Here is a 25,344-nt window from a genome sequence, read left to right as displayed (position 1 = left end):
AACATTAACCCTTTGTACTCGAAGCGATTTTAAATCTGAAATAATTTTCTAGTGTACAGTATTTCCATTTTGAGCGACCAAGTGTATTTTACATATATAAAATTAACTTTTCTGATTTATACCAACAGTTTCATGTTCAATAATTTTTCTAGAATTAAACTTTGTCGTTGTAAATATTATTTTAAAAGGTGAGGAAATAATTTTAGTGGCGCCTCCGTGTCACCATTCGAGTGCAAAGGGTTAAGAGCAGCGATTCGAGAACGGAATCGCGAAGGATCGCGGGGTCATAGGTCAATGGGGTTTCCGAAACGGGTAGGCACGGTACTGGCAGTGACGTTTCCGAAGTTGCCCGTTTGGCGGCGATATGTGCGAACCGATTTGGGACCGTCCCGAATGATTTCCCCGTGAACGATCGACGACGCGAATCAGACTGCGAGACGTCCACGTGGAAAGTGGTTCGGATTCGGTGGGCGCAACACGAGAGAAATGTCCCAGAACAAACTTCTGCAGGAGTACAACTGTGAGTAAACCCGGCGACACGATTCAAACGAATTATCGCTTCACCGATCCGCTTTTATTTTTGTTTTCCTCCTTTACGGTTCTCTCCTCTCCGACGTCCGTTTTATTATTCCGGCGCGAGGGTTTCGGCCGGTCTCGTTATTTCGGATCGACGGCGAGAATCCCGATCGCGATACGCGGCGGCCGGCCTGCTCTCTCCGCGTGATCCGTCACGCCTCACCGCCCGTGAAAAATGAGCTGTGATAATGGCGGCTTTCGTTTATTTGCGGAACAACAGCCGAGGAAAAAGGCGAGGACCGCGGACACGAGACCGCCGCCGATTCCTGCTGATCTCCGCGGAGCCGACGCGACGCCGCCGCCGATCTGATAGTCTTTTTCTCGCCTCCCGTACGAACGGGCAATGGCTATCGCGGACGCGGTCTCCGATTCCACGGGAATTCGCGAGCAGCCTTAACCCGCTCGATTCGCAAAGCCGGTGGGAACCCTTTTCGCCCGCGTTTTCGCCGATCTTGACGCGCCGCCGGCCTTCCCGGCCGATTTTTCCATCGCGGCGTGCTCCCCGGAAATCGCGAACCTTCGGACCGGTTTGTGACAGCGAGCTTCCCGGGAGTGGCTTTTCGAGGCTTTCCGAACCGATCGGCTCTCGTGAAATATCGTCGCGAACAGATTTATGCGAGTCGATACTTTCGTGGAATCTGTTCAAGATTTTTATCGCGGTATTTGCGATGACGTCGATAACGCTACTCTGTGTTTATACGTGGAATAAACGGTTGGTCGTTTGTCGGCGATTTTTTACTCTCGCCACTTTTCCACGTAATTGTCAGCACGTTGATGCGAAGGTGAGAAATAATCCAGTGCACGTTCGTGAATTTTGGTGGTGTATGGGAAACGGTAGAAGTGTTGGTTCGTCGAATAAGTTTGTTTGGTCGATAGAACTATCTCGCGTTTTTTCGTACGCGTTCTTCGAAAAAGAGTGAACGGGATCCAGTCGTGGGGACGCGCGTGGACGGCCGGGTGCAACATCGTTGCGGCACCGTCAGCCGACTTTGATACATTTTATGGGGAGATGACCATGGAATGCCCGTCCATGTTATAAACGGAACGGGGGGCCAGATTTAGAACGTCGAACCGATTCGAACAGATTCGGTATTTCGATGTATCGAATATTTAAATTTAATTCGTTTTACTTGAAATTTAATTCGTTTTACTTGAAATTTAATTCTTTTTACTTGAAATTTAATCACCTTTTACTTGAAATTTAATCACCTTTCACTTGAAATTTAATCACCTTTAATTGTTCAATTTTTTACATTTATTTACACGATGGTCTCAGCTATTCATTCACGAGCGAATTCTGACGGATGAAACATTAACGTTTAGTGCTTCGTTTGAAATATTCACCGGTGAAATTGTTATATTTTATAAGGATGCCGGCATTAGTTATTCAACGTATCCGCGCGGTTCTGGAAAAAGGCTAGAAAAATTTGCCGGACGCGTGCCGTCTAATTCCGAATTCATTTTGATATTTGAAATTCTTTTTACGGTCGCGTTAAAAAGGAATACTTCGCCCGGGAGGGGGGAGGCGGAGAGGAGGGTGGGGGGTAGCGCGAAGGATTTCATCGGGGTTTAAAAGTGAAACAAAAATTATAGACCGAAATTCGCGCCGTTTAATCAATATGAATTAAGTAACGGGGATTTATTCATTCGTCCCCCATTACGGATTCTTTTGGTCGAGCGCGATCAGATCGCGCAAAGTGCACAAAAGATTTGCTGAAGCGACTGCAGCGGGCCCCGGGGCCGGATTATTAAATCAAAACGAGCGAAAGACTATCGTGGGAGACTTTAAAGTGCAAGAGTATCGTCCTCCACTCTTTTTTCAGCCGGAATCTTGAAAGCTTCCTATTAGGATTCGCTTATGCGTCGACGATTTTCCTTCCGCAAAACTCTACAGTTTGAAAAATAAACGTCGCGCTGCGCACAGTTTTCGAGTCTTGGACGCCGCTGTGCGATATCTGGTAGACGAACTCCTTTTTTTCAACACTAGATTGCCTAAGCAAGTCATTTTGACTGTTTTTCAATTTCAATTAGAAAAATAATTATGTAAATAATGACACAGCTTCTTATAATTTTGTGACCTTTTCTACAACATATAAATGCGTTTATTAATCATTGTTGTTGCCCCCCCTCCTTCATTTCCGGTATATATATGTGTGTTATACTTATATTGCCGAAAAGCAGTCATTTTCCCGTCTTCAAGTTCCCGTCTTTCTAGTGTTAAACAATTCTAGGTTTGTTGTTATTTAAAATATTAATATCGTTTCTATCTGTTCGCTGGAAATGTGGTATATTATATATTATATTATTATATATATCGTAAAATTTAGAATATATTTTATTAGCGAAAGAGGAAATGAATTTTTACTTCACATTTAAAGCTTTCAACGTGGACAATATTTATTTACAATTTTACGTAGATATTTACAATTTTATTATCATTCAACTTTATTTCAGCTCGTTAAAATTGTCAACGGAAAATATCTGTCATTATTTTATATCAATTTGTAGAAATTAATATGGAAAGTTTTTATTCTGCACCAAGCCTTACAATTTTATCATATATTAAGTTACTATAGTTTTCAACCTGACATCCCCACTACTGTTTCCTTCCTATTACCAGTAATTAATAGAAAAAGTTCTCACTCTGCACAAAGATCTACAGTTCCACTGTTTGCCTTTAATTTATTTCCACGCGGTGAAAAATTTCGAAGATACAATCGTCGATTTTTCTTTCTCCGCAAAGAAATCCACGGTTTCATTATTTTACATTATTTCGGCTGGACGGATTTTTTCCCCGCGTTGAAAAAGTATTTGATTTCGTCGCCTGAACCAGGAATTCCCGGATCGATTATCAAGATTCCGAATGTACTTGTCTATCCTACCGATAGTTTCGTCTCGGGGATGCGCGCTTCCCGAGCTACGTGTCTCGCCCCGCCGCGAGAAAATACACAGATCCCGAGTGTCTCGCGATGGGCTCGATAAAGACAGAAGTTATTTTCCTTGGCACCGAATAGAACAGAATTTACGAGCAAACACGATCGCGGCCGGGACAATGCATTATTATTAGAGCTGCTTCGATAAACAGCCAACTGAAAGTTTCCTACGAATATTAGACGAGCTGCGTCCGTTTTATTTCCGAGAAGAATTTTCCAATGTCGGAAACACGTTCGCGGATGCTTGCGCGCGTCGCGGACGTGTACGAACTTTTTAATTATTAGGGTGTCCCGTAAGTTTCTTCCTTTAATGCGAAATCGATAGACGATATTTATTGTTTAACACTAAACCTACCGAGTCGGTCAAAATTACCGATTCCATACTTATTCTTTTCAAATGTTTTAGAATATAAAGACTTTTACATACGAAATTAAAATAATTAATTTTAATTTAAAATTAAAATTAATAATTAATTTAATTCAAAATTAAAATTAATAAATTGTAATACAAATGACAGAAAGTCTAAATAAATCCAGTCTTGCCATTCTTCCGTTCTGCTCTATCTATCTTGCATCTCTCAGAAAGCCTCATTCTGCACTCTTTTCAAAAGAGTTGAAACTTGCAAAATATTCATCGAGCTGCGTTTCCATTTCACGAAAAGAATTTTTTAATCCGTGACACTAATCTCTGACCAATCTTGAAAAAATTCATTTCTATTGTAATATATTTGAACAAAATGAATTTGACTAGAATGTTTGCGAAAGAATTCCAATACCACCCTTTACGATAAATATTAACTTTCTAGTTCGGCTTTGGTTAATTAAATTGATTAACTATGTGGGTATTTTAGTGTTAAATGATTATGCGCCGTTGTCTTTGGAATGTCAGTGGCATCCACTATCTCGCGCACACTGTATCGCGGATTTTCATTCGAGCACACCCTCGAGGGTCGTACATACCGTGGCGCGGGAAAAAAAAACTTATGGAACACCCTAGCATTTCGCGGAGCCCGACTCCGCGGAAACTATTGCTTCTGCAAAGACAAGTAATTTTCACGGAGCGCCGTTGCACTTTGCAGGGGAGACCCAGTACGAAGATTCGCAGGAGCAATTCGCCCGTCCTGTCCCGGACGAGGTTATCAGGTGAGCTTAAAACATTAACATGCGTTCCGGTTAGGGCCGGGGAGTTAGGTCAGGGTTAGACCTAAGTGATTACGGTGTAATCAGGTTTATTCCCGGATTTAATCCCGGGGCTTCTTTCCATTGCGGTGAATTAGTTCTGACGTTTGCAGATAACAGGAGAGCAGGCAATTTACCGCGGCGAATTTTCATTTTGCATAAGCGCGCCTCGAATTCCCTGCGCCCGCGTCGATAAATTGGAACAATGATTCCGTTTTAAACACTGCCACGAATATTTCGCAACAACGTTTTTAAATGTCCTTTCTTTCTCTTTTTTTTTTTTTTTTTAAATCGCTGTTTTCGTGGCTCGCGCTCCGCGGTTTTCAAAAATGTATAGAACACCGTGAAGATTTAACGCGATTTTCGGGGCTTGTTTTTGTGTTAACTAAAACCTCGGTAAACTTCCAGCATGTCTGTCGATATATTTATTTTAAAATTAAGGTGTTGGTCGATTTTATTTTGTTAACAGGTTAATACGTTGCAATCTATTCGAAAATCATTGTAATTTTACTGCGTATGTTTGATTTTCTTCTTAGTTTGTTTAAATGCGACGTTTTCATGAAATATATAATTTGATAGAGACTGTCAAAGTGTTTATGTATTATTTTTAACCCTTTGACTACTGTTGGCGCCTATTGACGTCCGACACACGTTGGCTTCCCGGCACTGTAGGCGCCAATGGGCGTCAAGATCAAATTTCACCCCCGTTGATTATTAAATCTGATTAATTATATATTGTGTAATATTTATGTTATATGTTGCAAAAAAGCTTAGAATTATTATTCACTTCTAGTGATATTGGTTTAATGTAATAGAATTCGATATTTTGAATATTTTAACATACTTCCTCAGAAAATGCATGTCTAACGAAAAACTACGGCCATGCCAAAGTCTACCGTAGTCAAAGGGTTAAATAATTAGCTGTCTTTGACAAGTGTACTTGTCGCAAAGATGTCGCAACATTGTCTATTGTCACGAAGATAGTCGTCATAATAAAATGCGCGGAGATTATGTCCACATTTTCTATTATTATATATCACGACGAGTATACTCGTCGCAAAGCAACATCGAAATATCATACTATGCCGAGTAGACTCATCATGAACCCTGGTCAAAGACATAAAAATTAATAACAGAACTTTTTCATTGCTCCGTTCTACTTGTAGAGATAACTTTAATAATCTATTTTCTCAATTATTTTATAATTAGTGTTTACGAAATCTACGTGAAAGAGGGGAGCACAGGTTCCGATGGCAGGAACGACGTCACTGTTATACCCGGTTTGTCTTCAACCAACGAACATCAGTTGATCCAGGTAATCACAATCAGCTGTAACAATTATACCACACGCTTATCACAGTTCCTATAATTAATATAACTTCTTTTGCAAGCAGAACGATTGCATGAACTTGGACGTTGCCATAGACTCCGAGGTGATCAACATCGACGACAGCGTAACGAAATTTCTCGACAAAGATGCGTTTAAGTACAAGGTATATTTTATCTAACTATCAGTAAAACGCCGATTCTAACGTCGTCATTTTAATGGTGTTAAAATGCATATATGTTATTATACAAGGTGGGGCAATAACTATTGCCACCTGAAATATCTTCGAAACTATAATGTAGGGATTATTTTGGATGTAAATCCCACGTGACTCCGTGATAATAATAATACGACAACTTAAGACACCTTCGTTCAACAATAACAAGTACAACAGTTTATTATCAATGTCCCACGACTTACAACAAGAATAACAACGACAACGGCAACGCAACAACTTTGACAACAACAACGACTTCAACAACTACGACAACAACAACGACGTCTTCACGCCACGGTTCTCCTTCGAATGCCGCGACCTTCTCCGCCCGTTCTTTCGCCCTTGCTAGTTCTTTTCCAAATTATCCTACTCTCTCTTTCTCTCTCTCTCTCTTTCTCTCTCTCTCTTTCTCTCTCTTGCATCCATACTCTTTCGCTCTGCCTCACTCGCTATCTCATTCTTACTCATTCTCTCTCTTCCTTGTTCTATTTCCCTCTCGCTCACTCACACTCTATCTTTCGCCCACGCAGGACTTCGAGGAACCTAAGCAATAGACTCAGGCCACTCGAAGTCGCCCAAACACTCTGTCGCCATCCGTCCCATTCATTACCATTTTATGACACCGGACCATGCATACCCGGAAAAAACCCTACAATAAGTTTCACAGAAATATTTGCTGAAACAAAATTGCACAGTACAAAGGGGGCCACCCGGTGGCGATAATAGTTTTTTTGCAGGTGGAGGTCCTTCGGACATTTGAAGGTCACCTTGATTTTTTTAAATGGATCGGTCTGCTTTTGCTTCCGTATCATGATAGAGGATCTTAAAACGAGTTCAACGACCTATTACACAAGGTCATTGAAGGTCATAGAAAATAGAGAAAGGCGATAATACTTACGGTTTTGGTAGTAAATAAAACATACGTTTATAGTTGGTGTTCGAAATGATGACCATCGCTATCAATGCAACATTGGATTCTTTTTACGATTGAGATGGTGGTAAATATTAATTTATAGCAATAGTTTAACCGCTGATGCTGGCACTAAATTAACCACTAATTATTACAAATTTCTAATTCAAATTCTCATTCAATTTATTAATTACAATTTTTAACTTAAATATGATAAACTTTTTAAGTATTATTATCTATCTAATAAATATTTAAAAAAAAAATTCAACAATTAATTTCAAATCTGTAATTAAAATTTTTATTAAAACTTACAACTTGTAAGTCTTACAGCGTCGGAACTTATTGACGCACAGGCTGCAATAATTTTTTTTTTTCAATGACCTTGTGTAACAGGTCGTTGAACTCGTTTTACGATCCTCTATCATGATACGGAAGCAAAAACAGACCGATCCATTTAAAAAAGTGAAGATCATTGTCCGAAGTACCTCCACCTGCAAAAAAAACTATTATTACCACCGAATGGTCCTCTTCGTACTGTGCAATTTTGTTTCAGCAAATATTTCTGTGAAACTTATAGTTTCCAAGATATTTCAGGTGGCAATAGTTATTGCCCCACCCTGTATATCACGAGTACATTAGCAGAGAATGTTATTCCTGTAATGGAAATTGAATTCCTTCCGAAACCTTTCATAGAAATTCAATTATTCCACCTGTGTAAATAGTTTTAAACGGATTCGAGAATTCGAACGTCGAATCTAATTGATCGCAATTGCAAATTCAGAATTCGTTTCAAATATTGGATCAGAACATCGTCGCCCCGGAAGACAACGTAATGGTGTACTCGCATCCGATTGTCGACGCACCGTCTTCGTCCTCCACTCACCTGATCGACAAGGACGATCCGAGGTCGAAGCTTCACTTCGTCAAGTACCTGAAACGCGAAGGAAAGACTCTGAAAATTTGGGAATGCGGGATCTGTGAGTTGAAATACGTTCCACGATTCTCCTGGCTTTCACCGTGCAAGCTTTCGGATGAATCATTAACACGTTGACATGATCGATGATAGTTTTAATATAAATAAAAAAAGATTATAAAGTGAGAAATGAGTAATAAAATTAAGACGTGTAAAGCGGCTTTTCGGAGACCTGGTTAATAATTGGGCTATCGTGATTGGTAACATTTTACAGCAATTTCGGTTTGAAATTTTTCTGCGAGACAGGCATGGCGCGCTCGAGAATATACTATAGCTCCACGGTGCACGCGATTTCACGTGAACAGATTTCTGAAACAAAATGGGAAACAGGGCATGATAAATCAATCTGGATTGTCTATCGTCCGACGTGCTGGATATCTCGATAGTTGAATTTTCATTGAATTTTTGTTAATGCACTATTGTCTCGCAAGAATTCTTCTTGATACGATAATATGATGGGAATAATATAATAAATTACCTGAAGCATGTTCAGCTATACTGTTGCCAAATAAATGTTAATATTTTGATTGTAGATCTCGAAAATTTCTCAAAAATAAATTGTTTCATTTAAACGTATTAAAATTAATATATTAAGCTATATAACTTCAATATATATTAATATATTGTTCAATATATATTATATATAATATATTAAGCTATATAACTTCAATTACTTTCAAAAACATTATTACCCCTCTCAGATCTCAATCAAATTGACAAAACGCGATAAATTATTGTAAAAATTAATTTTCAAATTGGAACAATTCTGCGATCCGCATATGACAGTGGTTAGATCGTTAAATAACTTTGAAAGTTAGTCTTCGTCAGTCAACGTGTTAAATGAAGCGAGCGTAGTCTATAAATAAGAAAAGTATCCTCAGCTTAACATTTGCGATAGGTTCGAAGGAGTTCCGGCATCAGTACACCTTGATGAGACATTTGCCGACCCATACGGACGAGAGGAACTTCAAATGCGAGGCTTGCGGCAAAGCTTTCCGACAGCTATCGACACTGAGCCAGCACAAGGCGATACACAGCGACGCCCGGCCGTACGTTTGCGAATTTTGCAAGAAAACTTTCAACAGGTCAGCAAGCGAATCGATACGGTTATTTCTTCATGACACTTCCCTCTGCATCCGAATTGGTTTCGCGTAACTTTCCGATCGTATGGAACCCCGGTCAGTCCACGTGTTCTCCGCGGTTTCCTTTTTCGGCTTTACCTGGGCTTTCTTCGTGCCACTCGTTTCGAAATGTTGTCCGTGACGATTAGAAAACGGTGAATTGTGTTTTTAGGGGATTCGGGGAAATTTGCTTGTTGAGAAGTAGAAGATGGAGAGGGAAGACGGTCATATATATTATATCTTACAATATATGTTGTAGGATATATTATACTGTATGCTATATTATATATTATAGTGTTGTTACGTACGGAGATTACTCCCGACGGCTTTTTTCTTTCCTTCTTGAGGGTGCACGGTAGATAACGTCGGCAGGGAGCACAGTTCTACGATCCAAAATATTTAGCCTACCGTATAGGTTATGTCAGGTTATGTCGTGGCTCGATTCTGGCGACACAAAACTGTGCGCACTTTTAAATGAGGGCGCCACAGTTAACTGGTTAATTATACGATTCTGCGGTTCTACGTAACAAAAATCAGTCTGTGAATTGAATGTCGATGAATGTCTCAGAGTAGGAATCGAAAATCGTCACGAAGTGAATACGAAGGAACGGTCATTCGATCCTCGCAGCTCGCCTTTGTCGTTGGGGACATCTCATAAAAGTGAGGACATCTCATAGAACGAGACTCGGGGCGAACGAAACTACCTGTGAAGGCAGCCGCCGCATACCGGTGTAGATTACTACGAATGCAGCAATGGTTCGATGAATGACTCAACTTCTTGATTCTACTACCGTCGGAGCTGCTGTTGCTACGCCACTGTAATTTATGCCGAGGTTCGACGGAGTCGGTGAACACGTGTGCTGCGGCACACGCCGCGAATCCTTTGACTCCAATTCCCGGAAGACAACTCATAATACTATAACAAAACTTTTTTAACTTTATGATTTTAGAACTGAATTCTTTTTTTAACATATTGCTGATAATTTTCTGATTAAAATGAGACTAAAATGAGAGTATTACGAGTTGCCTTCCGGGGATTAGAGTCAAAGGAGTAGCGTAGCGAAGAAATCGATAAATTACAGTGGCGTAGCAATAGCACTCCGACGGTAGTAGAATCGTAAAGTTGAGTCATTCATCGAACCATTACTGTAACTGCAGATATTTTTAATTTTACATAGAAATCCGCCGTTTACAATCCGCCGTATAACAATAAAAAAATAGTAAATTATTTTCAGACGAAATTAGAACATTCCTAAAATATCAAAAATAGCGTAGAACAAATTAGACACGAAAGCTGCGTGTTCGCGATAAAATCGAGCTCGAAATATTTAACGCGTCAGGAATAACAAATTATTGCAGTCGTGTCCAATTCGCGCCGATTTACTAGATCGGAACAGTTTCGGTTCACCAGAGAGAGAGAGTCCGGTTTTCCGTCGGTCCCCCGAATCCCGGGTGCTCGCTTCAAAGCCGTGCGCCGGGTGGTGGTTTCTCGTTTGCGCCGCGAGTGAAAAAAACGCGCGAGAAAAATTTCGAAACTACAATCTCGCCGACAAGCGAGGAAACTAATTATGGCCGCGTAACCGAGCACGCCGGGTCATTAGCGTTTTGAATCGGGCGGGACGGGGGGATCGCGCGCGATTGTGCGGAACCCGGCGGAAGAAAATTTTTAACGAGCCTGACGTACCTGTCCTTTTGCGAATTAACTTTAATAAAGCGTCGCTTTTGCGCGACGCCGCTTAAGCGCGTTCCCGCCGCGGATACTCGGCTCCGCCGCAATCGCTTCTCCGACGCTTTAAATATTGCCGATACGAAGGAACTGGTTTTATTCGGTTTTGTTGTCACGCGCAGGAATTAACCCTTTCACATGCAAATCAAACGGGATTTTATGTTTCACAGAGTTTGGGAAATACTTTTTAAATTGGCGAGACTAAGCAATTATTGCAAATTTAGACACTCGATATTTTATTTTGTAGTTTGCTTTGTTATGTAATTTTATGTTTCATAGAGTTTGGGAAATACTTTTTAAATTGGCGAGACTAAGCAATTATTGCAAATTTAGACACTCGATATTTTATTTTGTAGTTTGCTTTGTTATGTAATTTTATGTTTCATAGCGTTCGAATAATACTATTTAAATTGGTGCGACTATACAATTATTGCAAATTCAGACTCCCGATATTTTATTTTGTAGTTTGCTTTGTTATGTAATTTTAATTAGGTCGAGTGCTTTTCTCAAGCGCAGGAATTAACCTTTTCACGTGCAAATTAAACGGAATTTCATATTTCACGCGTTCGAAAAATGCTATTTAAATTAGCTCGATTAATCAGTTATCTGCAAGTTTAGAAAAGCAATATTTTATTTTAAAGTTTTGGTTCTTTGAACAATTTTAATAAATTAATGAAAATTCTTGAATTATTTTGAACTCTCTACTGTTATAGATTTTAATTTTACATTGTCATAAACTCAGAGAATTAAAGGTTATGGCAAATATGAGTACAAAGTGAGACAATAAAAATGTTAAAAAATTACGTTTGTAAAAAGACTAACATTAAAAGAAAACCCTAGCAAAACGGTATGCAAAATTTAAGACTAAAACAGTCTTATAATTGCTTCATTAAAAAATACATTGAACTAATTTCTAGATCTACTATCTTTTGAAATAATGCATATATACGTTCCGAATAATAAATAACAAATAACGTTTCCAATTTTCCAGAGTGTCCACGTTGATCTCGCATCGGAAAACACACTCGGAGCACAAGCCACACAAGTGTCAGATCTGCGGGAAAGGATTTCATCAAAAAGGTATTTCGACGACCGTATTCAAACTTAGAACGTTTTTACGAATAATTAAGTCCCGCATGTTCGCGTTTAAATATTAATCAGAAGAGAGTTTAACCCTTTCAGTTTTGACAGTTGATTTACATTTAAATTGATGAATTAAAGTCAATTACTTTTTGAAAAAATATTGTAAAAGCATGATATTCTATATTTTTATTAGTTTATAGCTAAGAATAAAATACAGTGGGCGATTGATCTATATTTAAATTAACAAATAAAACCCGACTAAGCCAGTTAATCTTTCAATAAATCATCGCAAATTATAGTAAAAGAATTTTCTACAATTTCATTATTTTATACACTACTTTCAAACTAAATATAATGAACTATCGATCAATATTTGAACTAACATTAATCAAGTCTCGATTAAGCCAGTTATATTCCTAAAAAAATCGCCCCATCAGTCAAAATATTATTGCACCATTCAATAATATTTGACAAACATTTTTGAAACGCAGTTCGATGCAATATACGTTTTTAAATGAAAGAAAAGCGTGCGCGATTCGCAGAAAAGTGAGATCGAAGGTTTCGATCATGTTGGAATATTGTTTGCCGGAAAACTTGCGGCCGGGCGAAATAGAAACGCGCGCGAAATCGTCTGTAACGGATCTCGATACGCGCGCGCGCGGTCAATATAATTCGGGGGGATGATTACAAGCTTTAATGGTTGAACACCGTTTCGTTGTCAGGCAATTTGAGGAACCACGTGTTTACTCATACGAACGAGCGGCCGTACAAATGCGAGCTTTGCGGCAAAGGCTTCAATCAAATGTCGAATTTGGTCTGCCACAAGGTCAAAGCGCATGCACACGCCGAGAAAATGCATGCACACGCCGAGAAAATGCAGTACGTGTGCGGAATCTGCGGCAAAGAGTTTCCGCGTCGATTCTCTTTGAGATCGCACGAGGAGTACAAGCACGGCATAAACTATCGACATCCGAGCGCCTCCCAGCCCGAAATCAACGATCCGAACGTCATAAGAAAGTAGGTAGACGTCGCGGCGCGGACGTCGCTTAATTTTCTCCATGACGGACAGCCGTTTCTCCATGGATAAATGAACGCAGCCCGAATGTTGATCTTTCCAGGCCCACAGCCCCTCTATTTCCTGCATCCCCACACGTCTGCCTGTCATAATTCGAAGCGTTTCCCACCGAAACATTTTTATTTTGCATAATCATGGTTTTAGTTAAACATTAATCCCTCACGGTGCTAACTATTCTTTCGGCTCTGTTTCAAAATTTGTCATACATTTATTTGTAATTTTTTGAGCTGTTTATGGTGATTAAAAATTGCACTAATTATTGTAGCATTTAATTCGATAATCATTCATGAATATTTTTTTATATAGAAAATTAATTAATAAATAAACAAGTAGATCAGTTCAAAAGCTAATTTCTAATCTGGTTGGACGCAGGACTTTGAAGGGTTATATCGTGTCTTCTTCTCTGTTTTGTTAAAAATAGACGGCGGATTTTATGCATATAATTTGATTAATATATGTTTTTATTTTTATCGTATTACGTTATTAATGTTATTTTTTTTGTACTTTATTTTACATAACAATTCACGGTCTAGTAATGATGAAATTAATGTCTCAGTTATAATTCGGAAAGCGAGTCATTGTATCACAGTCGAAATTATTGCCTCAATAAAAAAAGATTAAGTATGCTATAAATTACAAATTTTTTAATACTATGAAACAATTCCTGGTGAAATCCAACTTTGTGGCTGGTCTAGAAATAAATGCATAAAACAGTTTGGTAGATTTTTAACACGCGAAGCTATTGCGCATCCTTTTCTTCCTTCTATCGAAAGAATAATATAGTTTTATTATTGCAATCGAAAGATGTAATCGAATCCATTTGATTTTGCTAAAATCGTTCATTGTTAGCAAAAACGTCCGGATCGTGCAACTTCCGAACAATGATCGCAATCAGACCATGGAGATTAGAGACAAGGACCCCCTGCTCACGATTGGTAGCCCGCCGAAGGTATCGTATCAAATCATTTTTATTTGTTGCATGATATATAGTAGAGAAAGGGAAATGTGGCAATTAATGTTGTGAACTGTTTCTTGAAAGTCTGACGTTATGGAGTCGATGGTGATCGACAAGATCGATACCAAAGCGATGGAGATGGCTCTGCTGGAGAACCAAACGCCTTTCGCCCTTTTCAAGCCCGCCAAGGGAATTCCCATACTCGTGAAAGTCTCGACAACTGGAACTCACAAAAATGTAAAACCTCCGCTTATTTATTAACACTATATTTTTTGGCTTATTTAACACTTTATTTCTCGGCGTATTTATTAACACTGAATTTTATGACGTATTTATTAACACTATATTTCTTGGCTTATTTATTAACACTTTATTTACTGGCTTATTTATTAACACTTTATTTACCGGCTTATTTATTGACACTTTATTTATCAGCGTATTTATTAACGATTTATTTGTCCAACAGTCCTTTTAAAATCGAAGATCGGTAACCGAGAATTTTTTTAAATATTGTTGAAAAATTACAATAGTTTTATTCATGATCTATCGAATTATTTAGGTTAACATAATGTAACAAGCTCTTTTGATATTATCGTTTAACTCTCTGACTACCACGCGAACAACTTCTTACATTTCATACAATTCAAGTAATTTACTTAACATTAGGTTTAACACTGTTCGTAAATAAATGTGTCTTTACAATTTTAATAACAGTAAATTGAAATATTGAGAATGCGTTCAAATAATCTAGCCTGAATCAAATAATAATTGCAAAATAAAGATTTGCGAAGCTCAATAAAATTAAGGTATTCTAGAGTATTCTAAATTATTTTATAACATTTATAATACCATATAATTGAGAATTATAGTAACGTATTTTAAGTAGAATATTTTAAAATATTTACGAAATCATTTAATAGAAAATTATGAATAGAGTAAAAATTAATTATCAAATCTAAATAAGTATTTCTATATCCCTGAATTACTATATCCCTCTATTTCTATATCCCTCTATTACTATATCCCTGGTAAATAAAGCGTTCACTTATGTCAAAGTTACATTACTAATTACAGAAATCGTAAAACATTTTCCGATTAAAAATAAAAATTAACGAGTAATGTTGTTCCTCAGATCTTGACGGCGGCAACGGCGGACGACCTTCGAATAGCCGGAAAGATGACCCTAAGCCCAACAATCGCGCCGGACGCAGACAGGATCAAAGCCGTGCAGATAAAAGTGCCTGTGGTGGCGACTGTCATTCAGAGCATCGATCCCGACGGAAAAATCAATTTCATCGTCGAGCCGCCCGGCCCGGAAAGCGAACACGGTGAGGATTACCTGCGTATGAATAATCACAGGCACTAGGGGAGTCCGGGGATATCGGAAAATAGACAGTCCTACACGGAAAGATTAATAAAGCTGGAACAGTCCCAGGTCTCAAAGTGACTCGTTCCAAATTGCTCTACCAGGAAATGGAAGATAACAGCAGACGGCAGTGTTAAAACGAAACTTGTAAATGTATAAAATATTCAAAAAGTCATTGGCAATGGGAAAGCGAGAGATTCCTGAGATCATTTCAAGCAACTTTTTCCTTTGCAAAAATTGTCTCCGTGGTATCGTTAACAAGTTACCGACGAAAAACAGTGACCAATAATAGGCGAGCTCTACCGACGCGCGGCGTCCGAGGTACCTTGTGGGCGAAGTATAGTTTCGCTCATCGACTCGGCCGCTTCGCGCTAAGTTGACGTCTCTACGCTGATTGGTCAGCGTTTTTTTCTTAATAACTCGCAAACGAAGCCGCGTATTGCATTTTCGCCAAGGAAAAAGTTACTTCAAATAAACCCAGGAATCTATTATTTCCCAATTGAGAATGATTATAGGAACACCTGTATACATATAAATATATACATTTGTTATACATTTCGCTACATTTTATACACTTTCTCCTAAAGAAAATCAATCTCTAATATCCACTCCATCATACTCTAAGATCCATTGTCACAGACGATTCTGCTAAAATATCTATAAATTACAAAAACTGCTTATAGAAAATACTAAAAATACGTCGAAAAATTCAGGCGAGGTTGCTTTAAAGAAAGGTTAACCCTCCGGCTAATAATACCGTCCGGTTAGAACCGTTTGACGACTGAATCAAGCGAACGCAACGGAACGAGCGAAGGTTGAAATCAAATATTTACCCGCGCGTCCCCGAAACTGGCGTCGAATAATTGTCCCGTTAATGGCATCGCCTCCCGGAAAAAGACGTTCCAGAAGTAGATCGAAACGGTTAAATAATTTAGCTCGACGACGAAATGATTTGGTCCGCGCGACGGGTGGAATCGGTGGCCGAGACGCGCGAGACAAGCCGGGATTCAGCGGGGGCTGTCGCCGCCCGTGCGCCATAATTGGCTCGTTAAAGGCGGCGCTGTTTTTCAAACTGTCGCGGCAATGTGGTCTTTATTTAAGTGCATTGTCGACAGAGAGCCTAGTGACGGCATTGGATTCCCAGTTCACGTACGGCGAGGCACCGAGGAACGAGCCAAATCGCCAGAATGGTACCGTTGTATCCCCGACGATGGAGGATTGCAACGAGTTGCTGGAACTGGCTGCCCAGGGCGGGATACAATTCGTGCGGGCCACCGAGGACGGTCGTTACGAGGTGATGAAACGGATCGATCATGATCCTCGCACTTATCCCTAGCCAGGCCGTTGCAGCTTCCGTCCGATATGATCTTTCAGAACCTCGCGATCTTCGCTGCGCGCCGGTAATTCGCGGCTAAAAGTCTATTTTCCGACTGTTCTACTCGAAACTTTTATACTCCGCTTAACACGACGACTTGTCAGAGCTTCTAAATCCATAATAATTGGTCCCAATTATTTTTAAATAGACACTGACATTAATTATTTTTATTATTATATATAGAGTGTTAAATGAGCGGCAAGGCACATTTTCATATATCACAAATATTATATCTAATTTATTCATATATTTGATAAGAACGATTCAACTCGTCAACTTTTATTAATTTACACTTTCAAGAAGCTTATAAAATATATAAGCTTACTATTGTAATAATTTCTTCGGGGAGTACAGGGTGGTTTAGAGTACACCGTCATTTACTCGAAAGCTTAAGTGTTAGAAAAGGACAGGAAGAAGCCGGATAACGTCCTGAGTTAGTTATTGTTAAAAATAACCGTCGCGAGTGCGGGCGCGGGGGTTCATAGATCATCGTAGAATTTCAACGAATGTCGACGACTGCCGTCGAGCCGGTTGTCAGTCATTCTCACCGTGTTAACTTGGCAATTAGGTGATGACGAACAGCGAGGCGCGCGATTTGATGGCGCAGAACGCTCACGACGTGACGATCCTCGACGGCGACGAAGCGGACGCGATCGATGTGGTGAACACACGCGGCAACGGGGAGGTGATCATCGGGGATTCGGATAATCAGATCATGGTACTTAACTCGGCCTCGGCGCAGAAACCCATACCGATGGATGGCATCGAGATTCTCGAGGACAAAGACATCAGGATACTCGACATCAAGAGCCTCGACGATCGTTTCGTCGACGGTATCAGTTTCCTCTCCCAGCCGAAAATCGACGATTTAATCCTCGGCCCGAAATCGTTGTCCATTGACGCCGGCCTCGCCGTCAACGAGCACGACGACGAAGGTGAACATTCCACTCTACGCCAACGTCTCGCACATGTTTCCGGATTCTGCGAGACGTTCGAGCTGCACCGAACAATTTAGAGACCGTCGGTCGAGCGGGAAATCTGTCTGCCGAGTCCTTTAACCCTTTGCACTTGCAGAATTTTCTTTTCATTTGTACAATATTTATATGTATTTAGACAATATTTATACGTATTTATTGAGTATTTATATGTATTTGTTCAGTGTTTCTACGTATTTGTTCAATATTTCGTTGCAAAAATTCCGTAGAGTTCGTTGCAAAATGAAAAAGTTACTCGGAAATTTTTACTATATTTAACAATTTTATTTACTTCAAAATACTGCATCCTTCCGTTATTTTTATTTTATTACTGGTTTAAGATGCGCTCTTGCTCATTTTTTGTTATATACAGTCAGCAGACTAGGAGTGATATGCGATTGTTCAGTAATATTCGGTTATATGCTTTGAAGAAAAATATAAGATCATATTTCTACTGTTTAAACAATGAATAGACGAAGATATTAAAAGAATTTAAGGGGGCTTGCTTGCATTTTCAATCCGCTGAAATTAGCAAAGAAAGAATTTATATTTATTGAAGTTGATAAGGATAACTTTATTCCGCGAAAATTGTTAATTTCAAAGCGGAATTGTTATTATCAATGAGAGAAGATACTCGAGTGTGAAGGGTTAAATCATTTAAGGATATTCGTATAACTTTTTTGTTTCTACCAATTTTGATCCGATCAAAAATTATTCTGAGAATTAAAACGTTCATTCGATTAATTTCTTCTTATGTTATTACATAATTACAGTACCTAAGATTCGACAGTACGGCGAACCTCGACGAGAATAATTCGGCTCTAAATTGTTCGACCATTTAGCGACACGATGCTTTCAAATGTAACTATGCTCGCACTGCGACCGAGACTAGTATGTTGAAATATGAATCCGCTGACTTTTATGATAGGTATAGGAGTACCCTCGAGTCAACAAGAGTTAACAAACATTCTCAGTCACCGAAGCGACATTTCCACTTTGTCAACCACCTCGCAACCTTCGATATCCTCCCTGTTATTGAAAAATCATCCCCCTTTGTCGATCCTAAGTGAAACGCTTCCGTATTTGAAGAGCAACACTAGTTTAACTGAGGATCTGAACATTCTCGGTAGTTCAACGATGGAGGAACATCACTCGGTTTACGAAAGCAAGATGAAACTGTCATCCGTTTTCGACGACAGTGAACCCGACGGGGGTTTGATGCCCATCGGCCAATCGGACATGAAGATTCTGGGAGCGACGCATCAGTTTAACAAGGTAAAACCCTCTCGCAATGTTCCAATCACTGCTTAACCCTTTGCACTCGAAGCCATTTTAGCTCGAAATCTAAAAGAATTTTTCTGTCTTATAGTATTTTTATTTTGATCGACGAAGTGTACTTTATATATGCTAAATTAATTCTAATTTTTCTAAAATTAAACATTGATGCTATAAAAATTATTTTAAAGGGTGAAAGAACAATATTAGTGGTGCCTGAGAGTCACCATTCGAGTGCAAAGGGTTGTGTGGAATAAAACTCTCGCGTAGCATAAAAACCAGTGTAAATAATTATATTTAAAAGTTGATAGGAAGGTACGGTGGAAGAACTATAATTATACCGACAGGCGCGCGATGCAAATACCACGGACTGTACGGAAGAACTAGTAAGCTAGGCGACAGTACGCATTTTTGTGCCTAGCATACTTTTACAGGTATACCTGAACCCTCATCAAAGTTCGGTACCTTGGATGTAGAGGTTTTCATAAACTACAGAAATTCGTTGTTCTGCTTAACAATTCTGATTCTTAAATATTTGTTATTAATATTTAAGTTACTTTTTTGTTGATATTACTCCATTGTTTTTGACATTTCTTATGGTGTCACGTTGACGTTGACATTCAGGATTCTTTTAGCCTCATCTTCATTTCTACTGCACAGTGCGTCCTTTGATTTATTTATTTAATTATTTCTTCGTGTATATATTTTTTCTTTCTTTATTTCCTTATTTAGTTATTTAGTTAGTTTGTTATGTATATATTAATTTCTTTATTTAGTTAGTTATTTACACGTACACAGATTCTTCACCAACCAAACAGCAACCACCATAAGCTGCTGTAGTGTATTTAGAGTTCCCGTGGCTCCCCCGAATCCGTCAGGTAGACGATGCGCGTCCGAAGGGGTTTTAGTATGTCGAAACCTACACTGCCCCCGTCAACGCCCCCCCCCCCCCCAGTTACGGGGGCGTCTGACATGTAGATTTCTCCCGCGTTAAAAAAACAATTAAAAAAGAAACAAACCACCGTAATCCTCATCCACAACGTTTTATAAGATCAAAAACTCCAATAACATTGTTCCAATTTCGAAGATCAATTGTGCCCATGATTATGAAAGTGGTCTAAGTCAAAATTAAAAAAAAAAGAGTTTATCAGCTATTCTACACCACATTATTTTAAACTAAATTTATTCAATGTAATTTTTACGATATCGTCAAAAATGAACCATTAGATGGTGGTTGTGCTTTCAACATTATATGGAATTCATTTCGTGTTAATTATGAAAGTGGTCCAAGTGAAAAATTTAAAGAAATTATATAAACGTAACTTGTAAACGGCGCGTGTCCCTCTTTCACGCGTCTCTGAACTAAATAATAAGCACCGCCACTGGACCAGTATCGGAAGAAAAACATAAAGATATTATGTGTTTACTACCATACGTTCCTCCAGTTTTTCAGGAACATTTTAAAAAACTTAAAAACTCGAAATGATGAAAATGCTTTACTTTTTGAGAATCATTAATAAATGTGCACGAATCATTTCATTAAAGTTATTGTTTCAAATAAAACTCGTAGTTCTTTATTGCTTCAAGTCATCTATAATACATTTAGTTAATTTTGAAAATGGTCCAAGTCAATTCAAACTTTAAAAACAACATTTTCGTATGAAATTCACACAAAATTTCATATTCATAATAAATTTCCATTATTCAAGACTAATAAAATTCTAAATAAAAAGATCGCATAACGTAGAAATATATTTTAATTTATGCAAATGCAATTCATTAAATATCTCGAAACAAGAAATATATGACTCAGACCACTTTCATAATTATGGGCACAATTATACTGTGTTAAAAACGATTCGAGTCGATGGTACCCCATAATCGCAATAATTTCGTGCGAAGGTTCTCGGCGGGAAGACCAACAACATCCTGCCGCCGTCGAAGCTGTTCTCCGGCCTCGGCGAGGTGAAGATCCTTGGCCCGAAGAACCACAATCAGGAGATCATGGCGTCGCAGTACTCGAACATGAAGCTGCTCACGCCGTACGAACAGTTCCTGAAGAACACCGCGGCGAACACGAACGGATGCGAGACGAACGTGGTGAACACGTCGGCCGGCTGTCGGAAGGAGGTGAAGATCCTTGGGAAAAAGTTGGGCACCGGCATCATCACCAGCACGGAGGACGGCAACGTGGTCGAGGTGGTCGAGGAGAAGACCAAGCTGGTAACAGAAACCGCTGATTACTGTAACTTCACGGGGTGCTTCGGTTGCCAATTCTTGAGGTCCCAGCAGCAGAACGGTATCAATTTCTATCCGATCGACATGCAGTGTCATCAGCATCTGCTCGAGCCGCAAACAGATGGAACGCAGCATCAGACAGACTTTTGATACGACGACCGATCGGCTTCTTATTAGACTGTGATTTCTAGTGGGATACCGACATTTTGAATTCGCTCGCGTCATGGTGTGAACGCTCGGAGACTCTCTCTCTTTCTCTCTCTCTCTCTCTCTCTCTCTCTCTCTTAGGAGCCACGTTGTGCATTTAATAGCGAAATTTTAGTTAGACTAATTTATTTCCGTCGGAACACTGTCCTGCGTGCTTTCACGCATGCTATTTTTTACAAGCTCTTTTTTTTACATTGTACTGGTAGCAATAAAATGTGAACACACTTTCCGAAGTTTCGTGCCCGTCGACGTATTCGATTTGTTCCCGAACAGTTCATTATTACAGTTCGTTCGACCGTGTCGTCGCATTTTCCATTCGACTCGAGTGATAAATGGACAGACGTATAGTTCGTGTGTTTTAAGATCATCGAAATGATCGACGAACGACAACCTTTTTGTATCCGTTTTCTGTTCGACGCGAGCGACGAATCGCATTTTTTATTTTGCGCGAAGGTTGGCAGCTCGATGTCGAATCGTCGCGATTACGGGAACATTCGCGAATTCTCCGTTATTCTGTCGTCGTAAGTTTGTAATTAATCATTTTAAACGAACCCCGTAATTATTCTTGAAAGATGATGGACAGCGAAGGAGGGCTATGCAACAGCGCGGAGAGCACCGTGATCTCGTCACCCCGGTTGGAAAGGCAAATAACAGAAAATACCGAGTCCGACAGTTTCTTGATTCAAGTAAAGATTATTTATAATCACTCGGCTGACGGTGTTTATGCAAACCTTTCTTTTTTTTTACATTTATTGTCGCTTTACCGACCGGTTGCTCGGCCCTGAACATTTTTATAACATTAGCATTAAATAATATAACTATTAAGCATAATATTAAATAATATTAGCTATTTTACTGATTTTATTCGTCGCGTATCTAATATTTTAAAAACTATATAATAATGCCTCGATAATAGATAGCAAATTGTTGGTTGCCATGATTTTTTTTTAAATTTTTATAACGTTAACTATTCGGCCACAGTAGAGATCCAAAATTAAATTAACCATACAAAATAGTAATAACATAATTACGTAAACTATTTCAAATATGCACAATGATACAGTTCAAAGTAATTGATGTTTATTTAAAATCAAATTTCCTTAGTGAGTAAACTTAAAAAATTAAGTATAATGCTTTTATATATAATTTCAAATGTATTAATTTAGTATTGATTTTGATAAGAGAGGAACTAAAATTTGTTTCGATTCAGGAGAAATGATTTATATTTAATAGATTGTTTGTAGCTTGATTATCATATTAGTAGTGGTAGTAATTCCGTTTCTATTGACGATAATAAGTGAAACATTAAGCAAATGACTTGAGTACGTTTGCTCAGAATGCATAAACATCCACAGTCCGATTAACCCTTAACAACCCTGCATGCATTTGTGCCGTAACTGATCGATAATGGTCAATAAGCAGCGCGGAAATTGACCGACATGGTATGTTTAACGTTAAACAGAAATCAAATCCTGCTCTCCTATTATCAATATTTAAACGTGGAAGTAAAGATTGGCGTTCGACAAATTGACGATCCGGAATAAAATCAATGCAAGTGCAATTGTCTTTGAAAGTTAATTATGCGTTGCGAGCGCATCTCTATCGTAGAATCTTCTAGGTGATAAATCAAGTTTTTGCTGAATAAACAACAGGTAGCAGCACTTAAATTAACCCTGAAATAACTAAACATAATTAAGATCACAGAAAATAATTTCTTCAAACAAAACATCAACATTTCCTTTTGTTTCATTAAATTCATTTGTATGTTACTAGTTTACTTCAATATGTTCCCTCGCATGTTACATTATTAATTTTCCAACTACTTTCGCATCTAAATATTAACACGTTAAAGACATACAAAAATTAATCAAATTACAGTGTTCAATTAAAATTTGATACAAAGTAAAAAAAGTTATATTTTTCAATAGCTTGAATTAATTTAAAACTTGAATTTATATACCGATTGGCTTCTGAGCGCGAATCGCCTTCCTAATTTACGAAAACGTTAACAATAAGAAGCACTGATCAACGCGGTTGTGAACTAACGTTTACGCGAACGATATCCGTGAATTATGTTCTCACCATCGATCGATCGCCGGCGTGCAAATCGCTCCGGAAAGACCGACGGGGTTGTCAAGGGTTGAAGACAGTGTGGCGGATCGCTTGAACAAAGAACCTTTTGCCCAATCAATGCAGGCCTGCAGTCCGTGCGGCTCAGACTTTCTGAATTTCGAGAACCGTCTGAAAGACGCCTCCCCCGGCAGTCATTTCGAGCGAGCCCAAAAGGATTCCAGAGACAGCTTCGGCTCCAACGGCGGCCTACCCGATCTCGATTGATGAAGAATCCAATTCTTCCGCGCACGGCCCCGGCGTGCCGCCGCCGCCATCCACCGTCGCCTCCCACCCTCCCTACCCCTCCCTACCCCCGGTTTCAGTCTTAGCTCGCGAAAGAGTTTCGAGCGACGTCGAAACTTCGCCGGCGACCGTGGAAATCTCTCTGGGGCGGCTCTCTGCGAAGGATTCAATTAAGAGGCACTTTCGCGGCGTGCGAATCGCACGTGCGAGAACCGGCGCACCGGCCCTGCTTCCGAATCTCTACGATCCTCTCGCGTCCCGCGCGGACCACCGGGCTCTCGCCCGCAATTAGCTGAATTTTGTTTTTAAGGCAGAGGGCACCGTCGGTCGCGAAACTTTCACCCGCGCCACCGCGATTCTCGTTCGCGTACCCGTCGAACGCGATTTCTGCATTTTTTAATGCCCGTTGTTCAGTTGTTAACGATTTTAACGATATTAACGACACGGTGGAACCTAGACGATAACGCGAGGAGGACGAAGCGCCTTTGGTTTGTTCTGGGCTGTAGTTAATATATATTTATATTTATTGAACGAGATATATTGTGTTTTTATTGTTTTTAAATAAACGATATAAAAAGGGGCAAGAAAGATGTAATGTGTCTCGGTAGAGAAATTATATAAGTTAATTGTACCGGTTGGTGCGGAGTGATCGATCGCTTCTCGAGTATAATTAATGCATACATTTATCGAATGAGATATATTGTATTTTTTTATTTTTAAATAAATGAGATGAAACGGTAAGGAAATGTGATATGTCTCGTTAGCGAAATTATATAAGTCAATTGTGCCGGTTACTGTGGGGTGATCGACTGCCGTACCTTTGGTTATTCCTCGAGTATAATTAATATAGATATATTTATCGAATAAGATATATCGTTTTACTTTTATATAAATGCAATAAAAAAATAGGGAAATTTCATACGTCTCGTTTGATAAATTGAACAAGTTAATTATACCGAAAAGCAACCCCATAGTAACAGACTCAACTAACCTAAGTAAATATAACAGAGATAACTATTAAATTAAATTCTTGTGAACAATAAATTATGTATCGTTCATTCGAATGAACAAAGAACTTTGATAATAAAGAATTCATCTGCCAGAGTGTTGTTCAGATAATAAAGGTTCCACTGTGGTTTAAAGCGGTAACGTGTGCGGTAGTTAATACATTTTTAATAATCTTGCAATGTACAGATGTCGATGTCGTTACAATTGTTCATATCGAACGCGTTAGTGAAAATTAATTTTTAAAGTGCAACTAATCTTGTCACTCGTTCCTGGCACAAAATACAAAGCGTCAAAGACTCGTAAAAATGACAAGGAATCTTCTTTTAGAAATACAACATTTAACGCGTTGATTAAATATAATATTTAACGCGTTGATTGTCAAACTATCAACCGAAAATATCTCGCGAAGTTCACAGGTTCAACTTGTAACTTCAACGGGGTTTAGCTAAGGAAAGTGAAACTGGGAAGTTG

The 25,344-nt window shown here is 39.0% G+C and overlaps 1 protein-coding gene across 1 annotated transcript; it reads left to right on the top strand.

The window, feature by feature from the left end:
- Nucleotides 1–486: 486 nt before the first annotated feature.
- Nucleotides 487–23,847, top strand: LOC144475043 (uncharacterized). The gene is made up of 17 exons (XM_078190567.1): nucleotides 487–520; nucleotides 4,589–4,652; nucleotides 5,898–6,003; nucleotides 6,083–6,181; nucleotides 7,924–8,119; nucleotides 9,014–9,200; nucleotides 11,954–12,042; nucleotides 12,768–13,062; nucleotides 13,970–14,069; nucleotides 14,160–14,312; nucleotides 15,208–15,403; nucleotides 16,557–16,735; nucleotides 17,385–17,751; nucleotides 18,719–19,065; nucleotides 20,968–21,288; nucleotides 22,083–22,196; nucleotides 23,707–23,847. Exons 1-17 carry the CDS (start codon nucleotides 487–489, stop codon nucleotides 23,845–23,847), a joined length of 2,988 nt encoding a protein of 995 aa, XP_078046693.1.
- Nucleotides 23,848–25,344: the final 1,497 nt, after the last annotated feature.

Source organism: Augochlora pura, chromosome 9 (assembly GCF_028453695.1).
Source record: "Augochlora pura isolate Apur16 chromosome 9, APUR_v2.2.1, whole genome shotgun sequence".
Lineage (NCBI taxonomy): Eukaryota > Metazoa > Arthropoda > Insecta > Hymenoptera > Halictidae > Augochlora > Augochlora pura.
Note: the sequence above shows the minus strand (reverse complement) of the source record. Positions and strands in the feature narration are given on the sequence as shown.

What these genes read in the sequence shown, in the direction of transcription:
- LOC144475043 (XM_078190567.1), top strand. Translation starts at nt 487, where the DNA reads ATGTCCCAGAACAAACTTCTGCAGGAGTACAACT. An exon ending in AATTTGGGAATGCGGGATCT is followed by an intron (nt 8,120 to 9,013) that starts GTGAGTTGAAAT and finishes CATTTGCGATAG; the next exon opens with GTTCGAAGGAGTTCCGGCAT. An exon ending in CGATTGGTAGCCCGCCGAAG is followed by an intron (nt 14,070 to 14,159) that starts GTATCGTATCAA and finishes GTTTCTTGAAAG; the next exon opens with TCTGACGTTATGGAGTCGAT.